Source organism: Bombina bombina, chromosome 2 (assembly GCF_027579735.1).
Source record: "Bombina bombina isolate aBomBom1 chromosome 2, aBomBom1.pri, whole genome shotgun sequence".
Classification (NCBI taxonomy): Eukaryota; Metazoa; Chordata; class Amphibia; order Anura; family Bombinatoridae; genus Bombina; species Bombina bombina.
The window spans coordinates 1,180,783,373-1,180,798,698 of record NC_069500.1 but is presented as its reverse complement, the minus strand read 5'-3'; the positions used below and the strand labels follow the sequence as shown (position 1 = coordinate 1,180,798,698).

Below are 15,326 nucleotides of genomic sequence, written 5' to 3'. Positions count from 1 at the left end.
GGGGAATCTACTTCTTGGGCAGTGGAAACAAATATCTCTACTGAGAATCTGTATAAGGCAGAAGTGTAAAGCTTTTGTATGACAAGAACTGGCTATTTCCTTGGTAAACCATGTATGCTCGGATAAAGCAGCCACTACGTGTGTTGCATAAAATATTTGTTATATTAATCTGTAGAAATCATATCCCATCTAATGAGCACGTTTGTTGGTTTTTAAATCAAATGTATCTGCTTTTTGCATCACTTTTCTATGTTTGAAGCAATCTTAGATTGTGGTCTGTTTTTTTTTTTCTAAAAGCTTTTAGAAATGTGTAGCTTTTTAAAACTCTGTGCTTTTTACTTGTGTTTTTTTTTTTGTTTTGTTTTTTTTTAAGTTTTTATTGAAAATTATATTATGCAAGGTAGAACGTTATAGTTGACATTACGCTGTATTGGATATTAGGCCATACACCTTTTGATTACAACAGTGATTAATATTCGTTAGTGAGACAGTCCTATTTGCTAATGATCTGATAAGCCTTAGAACAAAAAATGTTTTTAATCATATCTTATGTCAGATTATTTTTTTTAATAGGTTGGTGATAATGGAGATTCTAAAGCTTTTCTTATTGAAATATCCTGGCCAGAAACCTATCCAGAAACAGCTCCAACTATATCTATGAATGCATTTTTTAATAATCAGATGTAAGTAAATATTAACATACACTTTTTTTTAATCCCCTGGAAAATGTTTTGTTTTATTGAGTCATAGTGGTGTGTGTGTGTGTGTAGTGTTTTTTTTTTTTTGTTTTTTTGTTTTTTTTCATTGTACTAATTTTATTTTATTTTAAATGTGTCTTGTAGCTCCCCAGCCATTAAACAAAGCATATTAAATAAGTTTCGTGAGCAAGCAGAAGCCAATCTAGGCACAGCGATGACATACACTTTGTTTGAATATGCCAAAGACAACAAAGAAGAGCTAATGGAAAACCACCAGCCTTTCAGCAATGCAGTTGTGAGTATTTAGATGTATATAATATTTCTCATAACTGTTGACTCCTGAGCCTCCTTCTAAAAAAAAAAAAAAAAAAATAATTTATATTTTGCTAGAAAAGTGTATTTTAATATGGTTAGTGTTCTCTGTCTATGTAAAGTTATTATTTCTTCTTAATTTGAGTCTTAATTGCAGTCTTGGATTACTTAAAGAAATAATTTGGTCCCAGATTACAACTATTATAATAATTATGCTTTATCTTGAATTTACACCTGGCAAAAACCATACCAGGCATTTGTATGCATTCTTTTAATTTAAAATTGCCCCAGATTATTTTTCATTGTCTTACATTAGACAAATATTCAGTACCTCTGTTTTAATCACTTTTAGACATTAATTGGAAATGATAGCACAGTAGAACCAGCGAGTGCTATACCTCAGAAGAAAAAAGACAAAAAAGAGCAGTTGACGAAATCTCAAAAGCGGAAACTTGCAGACAAAACAGGTGGGTTAAAATCTTTAGTGAGATTTTCAGATGTTTTCAGAAACGGCACATTTGTTAACATTTTAAAGATTCCCATTTTATACAGAAAGAAATGTATACCCTTCATCACAGTATTATAAAGTATCAAACATTAAATGAAAATGTGGCAAAGGTATTTATTATTTATATATAATTTTAGCTCTGTTTGGTGTAAAAGTACATTTATTAAGTACATATTTATTAAAAATTATATAGTCTATTAGACTACAAATACTAACAAAAAATATATATTGTAAAAAATGTATATATTGGTGCTTCAAATATTTAATTATAAACTGCAATACCGGTATCCCCCTTAAAGAATGGAAATAGCTGCATCTCATGTTCATTGTTTAAAATCTTTCCTTTGATTAGAGAACATTATTAAAGGGTCAGTTTACTCAAAAATGTTCTCCCCTTTAATTTGTTCCAAATTATCCACTTTACCTGCTGGGGTGTATTACATTGTTTACAAGTATTTCCATTACCCTTATATTGACATTTGAAATAGTTGATTTAGCTTGTGGTATCCCCACCTGAACGTTTTTTTGGCCTTAAGGCCAAGCTGTGGAAATAGCCAGCAGAAGAAATTACACTCCTAGTGGAGTATAGAAGAGATAAGGTAATACAATTATAATTTTCCATTGTTCTCTCCAAGTATTGGTGATTATTTTTTTACGGACAGATATAATATAAAGAAGCATGTATATGTACAGAATGTGATAAAGTAATCAGATCTGATTATACCTACAAGCACAACCCATTTTATTAGGTTGTGGCCTCAAAACACAAAATCAGCCACTTCATAAATGCAAATAAACCTTAAGAAGCAAATTCTCATTTATTTTATACTCTGTAGTTGGTAATAAAAATAAAAAAAAAGTAATTAGAAACACATTGAGAGAAACAATTTTATAGTATACTGTCCCTTTAACTAGTCAAACAATTCTATTTTGACTATATATCTCTTTCTGGCATTTTGTTTCACTATACCTACATTTCTTACAACCAATACATAGAAAATAGACCTGTAATCTGCGCCTTCATTCACTAACTCACTTGGTGTTAAACTTGTAAATTGTACCTTGATTCAGGAGCGTAACTAGATATCACCAGGCCCCAGGGCAAAGGCAGTGGGTGGACCCCCCCCTCCATCTCAACAGCTTCCTTTCCGGCTGTTTGCAATCAGCAGAAGCTGATCCGGGAGCCACTTCTCTGTGAAATCTGTTTCAGAGAATATGTACTTATGCTGTACAAATATGGGGCAAGTTTCTGCCCGTAGTGTTCCCCCCCTCCCCTGTAGCGACACAAATAGTTATTGCAAAAACAGATTGTTCTCCATAAAGGTTTGGGCCTAGTCTCAGTTGAGACATCTTAGACCCCATTTAGTTATGCCCTTGCCTGAATTTAAAACGTTTTTTCTTTTTTACTACCGCTTATTAAAGTTTATAATTGAAATAGAATCTAAGCCTGATAGGTCTGTAGATTATTGCATAAAGCCCATCATTTTTTACTTTGTTTCTTGAGGGCAATGGTGTATTTAATTGTTGGGCTGCTATAAGCATTGGAAAATCTTCTGTTCTCTAAATCCCATTCCCAGCAATATTAGCTCCTATTTGCATCATATTTTTCTTCTACTACTAGACAACATAGATTTGAATTAACAGAATAAACAAAACGTTTGGGGGAGCATGAGCGGGGGTCATTGTGCCATAGATCTACCTTGCAAAATGTGTTGCCGCACATAAATTCTGCTGCTGTAGATATAGACAGAGAGAGGTTACAAAAGTAAAGAGCAAGCGAACATTACCTGGGCATTACTTGATTACCACATTTTTTTGCATTATCTGTAGCTACTTTCCTTTTAAATCTGCTTTTGGTTTTGACCATTAAATGTAGATTTAGTTTACCTGAATTTTCATTCATTTTAAACAAAACGAATACCAAATATTCATGGAACATTTTACATTAGTTTACGTGAAATGTAAATGTTCCTTCACTACAAAAAATACAAAAAAGTTCTCCTGTAGCGTTATACTTACCTTTATCGCACTGGAGAGCCGCGCTAATCCCAACGCTGCTTCTTAGATTCCCAGGCGGCGCCAATAGGAGGCTTAGCTCGGCAGATTCCAGCGATATTCGTTTAGTTTTCACGGATGCACATATCTAGTTAACCTTTTAACGCTGTTATGCCGTTCCATTCCGTCATAATTACACTGGGCTTTACAGCCGTTATGACGGAATAGATCGGCATAACGGTTTTCAGCTCCTGTGCCCCCTCCGATATTTTGTTTGTTGTGGATCCGGTTGGGGGATGTGCCTAGCACCTCTGGCACTCCCCCAGGATCCAATCAGCATGGAGGGAGTGTATCGATTGTCCCCTGTAACACTGTAGCAGCCAATGAGTGGAATCATTGGCTGTTACAAGTGTATCTGCTTCCTCTCTGCTCTCAGTGCGATCTGAGAGAGAGAGGAAGACAGTTTAGTGTTTGTAGTGCTAGAGAGGGGAAAAAATATATATAAAAAAGAAATACATATATATATATATATATATATATATATATATATATATATATATATATATATATATATATATATATATATATATATATATATATATATATATATATATATATATATATATATATATATATATATATATATATATATATATATATATAATTTTTGCTGCTGATCACAGAGCTGCTACTGTGATCAGCCTAATATAACTTGATTATCCAGTTAGGGCTTTGATCAGTGTTAATCCAAAGCGTTGGGGGTTTATTTGTGGGGGTTACAAATATATATTTATATTGTTTTTGCTGCTGATCACTGAGCTGCTACTGTGATCAGCCTAATATTTCAGTGATCAGCCTGTCAGGGCTTTGATCAGTGCCCAAAAGTTTATTTGTGGGGATCTTTAGTTATTATTAACCCCTTCCCTGCTGTTCCCAATCACTACCCTTCCCAGTTCCTTTTTTTTTTTTTTAGTTTATATATAAATCATAATTTTTAAAAAAAAAAAAAATCTGAGGGAATAGGGTGGGTGGTAATAGGTGGGTGGTAATTGGGGTGGTTTAGTGGGTTTTGGGGAAGGTGAAGTGGGAATTGGTGGTGGTGAAGTGGTAATTTGTACTGAAAAAAATCCCTTATGGCACGCTATTCAGCAGAAGAGGCTTATGCCATTCTTGCCGCAGATTCAGGGAGTGAAACCCTCTCTGCTCTGTCTGACAGCGCAACCCTTACGGCATCAGATATAGAGCCCCTGAGTGATACATCTGGTGCTCCCTGCCCGCCACCTAAAAGGAGGCGTCGCACAAATGACCAAAATTGGATACCCCCAAATTTCACTGCCCCAGAAATGCCAGAATTTACTGAGACTCCTGGCATCACAAGTGATGTTCCAGTATGTGAGCCAATAAACTATATGTCCCTGATTCTGACAGATACCATGTTTGAGCATATAGTTGCTCAAACAAATTTATATGCCAGCTAGTATCTGTCCAAAAATCCCCAATCTCTGTATGTCAGAAAAAATAGCTGGCACCCCACTGACATACCAGAGATTAAAAAGTTTTGGTCCCTGACATTAATAATGGGGATTGTGAAGAAACCCAGCATTCGTTCATACTGGAGCCAGAACCCCATCCTGGCTACCCCTCTTTTTCCAGGGGTTATGAAGAGGGACAGATATGAACAATTGCTGCGGTTTCTCCATTTTAATGATAATACCAAGTGCCCCCCCAAAAACGACCCCCTGCATGACAGGTTATATAAACTAAGGCCCCTGATAAGCCACCTGTCCCAAAAATTTAAAGAAGAAGTTTACATACCTGAGCAGGACATTTGCATTGATGAGTCCCTCATGAAATTTAAGGGGAGATTGCTTTTCAAGCAATATATACCATCCAAGAGGTCCCTCTATGGGGTAAAATTTTATAAGCTCTGTGAATGCAGTACTGGGTATACCTGGGCATTTGGCATCTACCAGGGAAAGGATAGCCACTTGGATCCACCTGGCTGCCCAGATTCCGTTGGCACAAGAGGGAAAATTGTGTGGGATCTCCTACTACCCCTGCTAAATAAAGGGTACCATTTGTGGCTCAATTTTTACACCAGCACAGAGCTATTAAAATTTTTATCTTATTTTGAAACCGTGGCCTGTGGCACAGCAAGAAAAAATCGCAAAGGTTTCCCCCAGAAGCTGACATATGGAAAAAAAAGTAGGGGCACAACGTCAGCTTTACGCCACAATGAGCTACTGGCCCTTCGGTACACTGATAAAAAAGATGTGTACATTCTCTCCACAATGCACGATGAAGCTACAGTGCCAGTGTCTGTGAAGGGAAGATCTGCACAGATCCTAAAGCCAAAGTGCATTGTGGAGTACAACAAAAACATGGGGGGGTAGATTTAGCTGACCGGTGCCTGCAGCCATATCTAATTCAAAGAAAAACTAGAACTTGGTACAAAAAAGTAGCCTTTTATATTATGCAGATCTCAGTATATAATGCATATGTGCTGTACAAAAAAACAGGCACAGGGAAAACTTGTACTTTTTTGGAATTTGTGTTAAATGTAACTTCTGATATTTTGTTTAACCAGACCCCTAATCCTCCCACTGTTCAATCTGAAAATGTCGAGCGACTCTGGCAGGCATTTTCCCACTAGGATCCCCCCCACTGCCTGCAAATTAACACCCCAGAAAAGATGCAGAGTCTGCTATAAAAAAGGAGGGAGGAGGGATTCTAGTTACCATTGCCCTGACTGCCCCTCTCAACCTGGCCTCTGTATCACTGATTGCTTTCGAATATATCACACAGAGTTAAACTTTTAATTTGAAAGCAATCTGTATGTGTTCCTAATTTATTTTATTATTCTGTATTCCTAACTTCATAAATCCCCTGACCTTGTCCTGTCCCTTTATATGTTAAGCCCATCCACTCTAAGGCCATTATAAGTTATACAAAACAACTAAAATACTCCTTTTAGAATATCCTGAGTTATCCACTTTTGCAAATGGTATGTCATGAGGGGGGTAATTTTCATTCCTGGGCTGCCATACTGTCTCAAAGGCAACATAGGTCCAGAAAATCAATGTGCCAAATTTCTATGCAGACCCTATATTGGGCCCTGTAACTTCCTAAAACCACATAAAACCTGTGCATAGGGGGTATTGTTGCACTTATGGGAGATCACTGAACACAGATATGGGTGTATTATAGCAGTAAAAAATATAATGATGTTGATCTAAATAGAAAAAAGGCAAAGTCTGTGTGAAAAAAGCAAATAAAAAAATATGACCACTAAATTTGACCAGGTTTTGTGACTAAGTGGCTACAAAAAAAAGACTAAACATAGTCTTTTTTCAATACCCTGGGTTGTCTACTTTTGCAAATGGTATGCCATGGTGGGGTAATTTTCATTCCTGTGCTGCCATACTGTCTCAAAGGCAACAAAGGTCCATAAAATCAATGTGCCCAATTTCCATGCAAACTGGCAGACCCTATATTGGGCACTGTAACCACATAAAACCTGTACATAGGGGGTATTGTTGTACTCATGGGACATCGCTGAACACAAAGATGGGTGTATTATAGCAGTAAACATACAAGGATGATATAAACAGCAAAAAGGCAGTGTTTTTGTGATAAACTAAAACTGAAATATGAACATTACCTTTGGCCAGATGTTGTGACTAAGTGGCTACAAACAAAGACTAAACATAGTCCTTTTTCAATACCCTGGGTTGTCTACTTTTATAAATGGTATGCCACGATGGGATAATTTTCATTCCTGGGCTGCTATAATGTCTCAGAGGACAAAGGCCCATAAAATGAATGTAAATGGGCAGATCCCATATTTGGCCCTGTAACATCTGTAAACCCCATAAAACCTGTACATGGGGGGTACTGTTTTACTCGTAGGACCTTGACAAACACTAATGTGTGTTTTATAGCAGCAAAACATAAAAGGTTGATGACAGAGACAGCCAAAGTGCAGTGTTTTACTCTTAGGACATTGACAAACACTAATATGTGTGTTTTATAGCAGCAAAACATAAAAGGTTGATGACAGAGACAGCCAAAGTGCAGTGTTTTACTCTTAGGACATTGACAAACACTAATATGTGTGTTTTATAGCAGCAAAACATAAAAGGTTGATGACAGAAACAGCCAAAGGGCAGTGTTTGTGCAAAAACGCATACAAAAAAAATGAGCACTACATTTGGCCAGGTGTTGTGACTAAGGGGCTTCACAAAAAGATGTGACATGGGCCTTTTGGAATACCCTGGGGTGTCTTCTTTTGAAAATGGTATGCCATGATGGGGTAATTTTCATTCCTGGGCTGCTATAATGTCTCAGAGGACATAGGCACAGAAAATTAAGGTGCCAAATTTCCATGCATAAAGACTGAAATGGGCAGACCCCATATTTGGCCCTGTAACTTCTGTAAACCCCATAAAACCTGTACATGGGGGATACTGTTTTACTCGTAGGACCTTGACAAACACTAATATGTGTGTTTTATAGCAGCAAAACATAAAAGGTTGATGACAGACAGCCAAAATGCAGTGTTTGTGCAAAAAACGCATGCAAAACAAATGACCATTACATTTGGCCAGGTGTTGTGACTAAGGGGCTTCACAAAAAGATGTGACATGGGCCTTTTGGAATACCCTGGGGTGTCTTCTTTTGAAAATGGTATGCCATGATGGGGTAATTTTCATTCCTGGGCTGCTATAATGTCTCAAAGAGGACATAGGCACAGAAAATTAAGGTGCCAAATTTCCATGCATAAAAACTGAAATGGGCAGACCCCATATTTGGCCCTGTAACTTCTGTAAACCCCATAAAACCTTTACATGGGGGGTACTGTTGTACTTGTAGGACATTGAAAAACACTTATATGTGTGTTTTATAGCAGTAAAACATAAAAGCTTGATGACAGAAACAGCCAAAGTGCAGTGTTTGTGCAAAAAAACACATTAAAAATAAATGAGCACTACATTTGGCCTGATGTTATGCCTAAGGGGCTTCACAAAAAGATGTGACATGGCCCTTTTGGAATACCCTGGGGTGTCTTCTTTTGAAAATGGTATGCCATGATGGGGTAATTTTCATTCCTGGGCTGCTATGTCTCAAAGTGGACATAGGCACAGAAAATTAAGGTGCCAAATTTCCATGCATAAAGACTGAAATGGGCAGACCCCATATTTGGCCCAGTAACTCCTGTAAACCCCGTGAAACCTGTACATGGGGGGTACTGTTGTACTCGTAGGGCATTGACAAACACAAATATGTGTGTTTTATAGCAGTAAAACATAAAAGCTTGATGACAGAAACAGCCAAAGTGCAGTGTTTGTGTAAAAAACGCATACAACAAAAATGACCACTACATTTGGCCAGGTGTTGACTAAGGGGCTTCACAAAAAGATGTGACATGGCCCTTTTGGAATACCCTAGGGTGTCTACTTTTGTAAATGGTATGCCATGATGGGGTCATTTTCATTCCTGGGCTGCTATTATGTATGAAAGGCAACTTAAGCCCAGAAAATGAATGTGCCAGATTTCTATGTAAATGGGTAGGCCGTATGTTGGGCCTTGTAAATTCCAGAAAACTCAGAAAACCTGTACATGGGGGTATCATTATACTCATGGGACATCACTTAACACAAGTATGGGTGTTTTATTGCAGTAACATATATCAGGATGATGATATTCACAATAAAATCATTTGGAAAGCTTCAAATTTCTTAATTTCTCACACTTACTTTGATTTTTTTTTTTTATATAAAATTATAGTTGAGAAATAAATCTTTTATGCCAAAAGAAAGCCCTATCTGTCCTCTAAAAAACAATATATAATTAGTGTGGGTGCACTTAATGTGAAAGGGGTAAATTATGGTTGAAAAGACATATAGCTGAAATTCAAGGTTTCGTTTACGTTCAGAACTTGAACAATTGCCTATGTCATGAAAGGGTTAAAGGGTAGAAAGGTCAACATTGTATTACTGTTTTGCAGTGGCATACACACATATGCTATGTGTGTCTGTGCATCAACATTCAAATACCACACCCGAAAGAGTAGTAACTTAAGTATGACCCAAATTAAGTCTTGACTGATGCAATACACCACTACTAGCTCTCTGAGCAGCCATTGTGTTTGAATCCTGCTGCTGAAACAGTAATCACTTTTACTATACGCATTTTTGCTTATGGAAGTATATTGCAAAAGGGCATCCATTTAAAACTGAAATGCATGAAATATTTAAATGCACACACTTTTTCTATAGTTTCTCAGCATTGATATATAAAATGTGTAATTGTGGGGGGCGTGTCCGGGCTATGGCCTAAGATGCCTGCTAAACTGGAGGCTCTGAGCAATGGATTGCATTCCGCCATGTGATCAAGCTTTCTCTCCATCATTCGCCCTTGATTTATTATTTTATTTAGCAGTAGAAACACCAGTGAACTTGGTAATATTTGTATTTTATACTTTATTCCGCTGGACCGCTGAGGGCTTGGGCAGCTCTTCAGAAGAAAGACCTCAGCACCCCCCAGGCTACCGGGTATGGACCGAACAATAGTAGTTTTCTCAGATTAACACAATTTATGATGCAACTTCTTATAGTTATAATTTAGCCACAGAGAAGCTCTACATTCTGATTCAGGTTCTGTCAAAATTTTGAAAGATAATTCTGTGAGAAAATTGACAAGCTTATCGCATCTATGGAGCCGGGAGGAGCCCTAACACATGGCGCAGAACAAGCTATGATGGCTTAAAAGAAGGCTACAGCGATATATGACCATACCTACTTGTACACAACTCAAACTCCTACCTTGCTGCCTTTGAGACTCCCACATATAGCTTAGATCAGAGGAAATGGTGAAAGGGGAGCAATCACCGAAAGTGTCTCTTCCTCACTTGCCTGATTCTGTTTTACAATGTAACTTGGAGACTTTTGGATCACCTGCAAAAGTGAGCAGGGGCACTTCTTCAATCCAACGATTTTTCTAGCGGGAGCGATGGCTCTAGCTTTTGTGAGAGCTACTGGGATCCGCCAAGCGCACTAATACTACTTTGTGGTAACTTTTAATATTACTTATATCCTTCGTGCTTCTTGAAATATTATTTATATCTGCATATCTCCATCCTGATAGTCTAAGCTAGAGTGATAAGAAAGGGTCCAAAAGTGGCCTTCATTAGTCTCTGGAGGTTGAAAAGAATCATCATTTTATATAATACAGAGTTTTACTAAAAAAAAAAAAATTATATTTACTACATGTAGATTTACAAGCGGTCTGCTGCATTACCCTTAAATATTTTGAGGTTTCAAAAATGGCCCCCCCTTACTATTTGACTATTACACTGTGTGGTCCTAGAGTGGCCACGGTTTATGAGTGGATTTCTCTGTTATTATAATTACAGTTTTTTCTTGTACTTTCTTAATCAGATGTTATTCACTATCTGTTATCTATAGTTTTCATGGGGCCAAGAGTGACCCTATTTTTCTTTTTCACTTGAAATCCCCCTTTCAGCTAAAGGCAATATTTTATGGGTCCACGAGAGGCCCTTGTTTGGGGATAACAGTCCACTAGTTTTATCTAATCATATTTGATGGTAATATATATTCCTCTATACTGTATAAATATTTAAAGGTGCTGCATTGTTTGCTTTTTCTTACAGACCATTATTTTGAGACATTTTACAATTTCTGGCATATCACTTTGTTCTGTAACAATTATTTTCTTTTTCTTTTTTTTTTAGCAGGACATTGTACAATATTTTGTGACATTTGTTACTTACTTTTTTGAGCAGAACATTGTATTTTGAGATATCTATACATTTTTGTTGTATGACAAGTCTGAAAAATGTAATGTATCGATTGTCTGTACCTGTTTGCTTAACACCTCAATAAAATTTATACATTTCTAAAATGGGTAATTGTTCTATGTTTCTTAAAAGAAAATGGTTATAATTTGGTTAAACCTTCCCCTTCATTCATAAATAGATGTTTATCAAATTTTTATAAATTTGAAAATCTTAATCAGGCTAACAAACATTTATCCTAGAAAAAAATGTAATTTGTGTTATGTTTTTTTTTTTTGTGTTTTTTTTTTTGTTTTAAATTTATTTTATTACTTTTTTTTTTTTTTTTATCAGATCATAAGGGCGAGCTCCCTCGTGGGTGGAACTGGGTTGACGTAATAAAGGTAACTCGTGTGAACAGCTCATTTGGAAAATAAGAAATATTATAACTTTGCCTAAAGAAGTGTTTTTTTTTTTAATTCTGTTTCTCTTTTTTTCTATTTTGGTCATGTGACTGTTTATGGATGTCCAGCATGTAAGTATAAATATTATTAATTCTGCAATTTGATTACACCATGACAATTAACAGTATATATTTTTTTCCTTTCATGAATCAGATAGAGCATGCAATTGTTAGCAACTTTCTAATTTACTCCTATTATCAATTTATCTTCGTTCTCTTGGTATCTTTATTTTAAAAGCAGGAATGTAAGCTTAGGAGCCACGTTCATTTTTGGTTCAACACCTGGGTAGCGTTATCTGATTGCTGTGTACATTGGAGTCCAGGTTTTAGCAATTAGAAATTGTACTATTTACCATAATTTGGAATACGGTTTCATGCATGGTGGATAGTTTCTAATGTTTGTTGTTCAAAAATCTCAGGCAGATAATTTGTACAATTATAGGGATAGTCTAGTCAAAATTAAACTTTTATCATGATTCAGATAGAGCATGCAATTGTTAGCAAATGTCTAATTTACTCCTATTATCAATTTGTCTTCATTCTATTGGTATCTTTATTTAAAAAAGCAAGAATGTAAGCTCAGGAGCCATCTCATTTTTGGTTCAGCACCTGGGTAGCGCTTACTGATTAGTGGCTACATTTAGACAACAATTAGCAAGTGCTACCCAGGTGCTGAACCAAAAATGTGCCAGCTCCTAAACTTACATTAAAATAAAGATACCACAGAACGAATACAAATTGATAATAGGAGTAAATTAGAAAGTTTCTTAAAATGGCGTGCTCTATCTGAATGATGAAGGGGAAAAAAAATGGGTTTCATATCCCTTTTTTAAATTAGTTTTTTTTCTTCATTAAACAATTGGGGGTGGATAAAGTGATTCAAGATGACATTAAAATATATTTTATTACATTATTTAAACTAAATATAATTTACTTAGTAAAATGAATTAAATTAAAAAGGGTGTCTGAACCCCAAACAGACATGTTTAATATATTTATCTATACTTTGAGCAGTCATCTCAAACATTTAATATTTATATTTCCCATTAGAAACATTTAGAAGATACAACATATTATAGAAAGGATACTTTAAAATAACAGTTCCCAAACATGCATCTAAAGAGGTATTTCTTCAAGGCTTTAAACAGTGTGATATTGAAAAACAACTCTTTTCTAATGAAATTCGATCACATAATATTGTTGCAGTATTACACTGTGTTCTTTGTCTCTTCGCTGTTTTTAAAGGGCCACAATTGTGAAACAAAATAAGCATGCTCTGATTTGCTAGAGCATTTAGTTTTATTTCCCATGACCCTGCTAATCTTTGTATTTGACCCATGCAAAGAGGTTCAACATATAGGGCTAGATTACGAATGGAGCGCAATTTAGTGCTCCCGCTCAAGCGTAAACTACGCTAAATGGAGGCTTTTTGCTCGTGTTTAAAAGTTTACGTGCGAGTGTAAACTAGACACGCGCAAAAAAAATATATATATTGCAACTGTTAACGTATTCTCTCATAGACTTCAGTTGAGTGCAAAAACTTAAAAAACAAACAAAAAACTAACACCCATACTTGCACGCAAAATCCCTTTGCCTGCCTTTTTTTTCCCCTAACACCTTTATATCTTTAGTAGTGCCACACTCTCCTCTCTAATGGCTTATTTTCTGTAGTGTAGCGGATCCCTCTATTTAACCCTTTTTGCAGTGTAGCGCTAGCGCCACCCTCCAGCAATACTCCAAACAACCTGCCTTCCTCCTGCACCACCACAACCTGATGCAGAGAGGGACACAGTGCCTCTCTATGCATCGGTAATCTCCTGCACTACTATTTCTGCACTGCCCCACTCGTGAGGCATGCAGAAATAGCGCAATATCACCGCTGTCAGCGAGATTGTGGCGGAAAGAGCCCAGGACATCAGCACCGTACTTGGTACGATGCTGGTCCTTAACAGCTAAACGACCAGCGCTGTACCCTGTACGGCGCAGGTCGTTAAGGGGTTAAATACTATTGTTCTAATATTATAATGATGTTTTGTTTGAAAATAATGCAGACACCATGTTTCATTTCCTATTCTTTGTTCATTTTTATTTGTTGTTTAGGTTTGAGTCACTTGGATTGTTCTCATTCTTTTATTTGTGAAATGTTTCCAATGATGCTAAAAGATGTTTTACTGGTATATACATAATTGTAAGCAATATAGATATGAATATGGTGACATGGATTTTACTGTTATCAACTTCATTGATTTCCTTTTGTGTTTCAGCTCTCTAAAACAGGCTTCAAAGATGATGAGGAGTAGAAAATGAAATCTTTTAATATGTGACACCAGAACTACAATTTATCGTCTAGAATATTGTCTTAATTTACTGCAGTAATTTATTAAAAAGGTCAAATTTACATTTTATAAAATAAATGCCACTTTTATAGGTTTCTATCCTATTTAATAAAAAGTGCTGTTACTGTAGCTTTTATTGTATACTTCTTAGTATTTTGAAGCGAAATTTATTACCTTTTGTGTTTACATTGTCATTAATAACCTATGCAACAAGCTTGTTATAAAACAAGCTTTATATTTGGGTATCTCATACAAATATTGCTATTCAAGCTTCTAATTACAAAATTTTCTGCTGAACGCAAGTTAAATATAAAAGTAACACTTCTGTATTGATGTATAGTGCCCTTTCTTATTCACAGTCCATAAAATAAGCTGCTTTGGGTTCTGCTGCACCTACTGATTTACAACTCCTTTTGTGAGGTCAGTACAAGTAGTAAACCAGGCTTGGATCCTTGGACCAAAGGGAAGAACAAACTCATCAGCTGATTATTTCACCTGTGTTCTAGATAAGATATAATGAATATTTGGCCTGTTTAAGGTCCTGAGGACTGGAGTTGGGGAAACACTGATCTAAAGTAACAAATGGGCTCCTAAGGCATAAACTATAAAAGCATTTAGAGCATCCCTGGATTAAACCACATACTTTTTACCTTTTTATCACAAAGACAAAGCTATAAAAATATCTGGAATATTTAAATGCATCAACTACTTTTTAGGTTTTTATTTAAAATTATATATACAATTGAGGGAGAAAAGGAAGTGTTAAAATGTGGTAGTTGGAGCAGTTTATATTTTGCTTTTATCTTTCTGTCCAAAGGAATCTTAAAAGGTCCTGAGCTAATAAAGAAAATTTCTTCCAGTTGTAATAGGAGGTACAGTTTCCTTCAGTGATGGATACTTAATTTAGATATGGAAGAAGTCTGGTCATGCTGTGTACGGACATCTTACCTGAGTTCTAAGAAGTGCTCAGTAAAAAGATAGAAAGATTAACATGCGGGGCAAATTAAATTTTCGCTATTTAAAAAAAGGTCTGTAAGAATTTGAGAACTGCAGCTTAGCTTCACAATAAAGAACTTTTATACTGCATTAACAAGACACATATATTGTATGGATATATACAAATAATTTAAATAATGCTTTGCAAAATATATACCTAAATCATTTTAAACTCTGCTAGCAAATATTTCAGGGTTTTGTTATTTTAGAGCACTTGAAAATA

At 35.9% G+C, this 15,326-nt stretch overlaps 1 protein-coding gene across 1 annotated transcript in view; it reads left to right on the top strand.

The window, feature by feature from the left end:
* The window catches only part of RWDD4 (RWD domain containing 4), a 32,708-nt gene extending 18,472 nt beyond the window's left edge, over positions 1-14,236 (top strand). The window contains exons 3-8 of the mRNA XM_053703865.1: positions 574-683; positions 843-993; positions 1,363-1,477; positions 11,663-11,712; positions 11,815-11,843; positions 14,036-14,236. Coding sequence (XP_053559840.1) covers positions 574-683; positions 843-993; positions 1,363-1,477; positions 11,663-11,712; positions 11,815-11,843; positions 14,036-14,078 — 498 coding nt within the window. The 3' untranslated portion in view covers positions 14,079-14,236. The remainder of the gene's footprint in view (positions 1-573; positions 684-842; positions 994-1,362; positions 1,478-11,662; positions 11,713-11,814; positions 11,844-14,035) is intronic.
* The last annotated feature ends 1,090 nt before the right edge of the window (positions 14,237-15,326 follow it).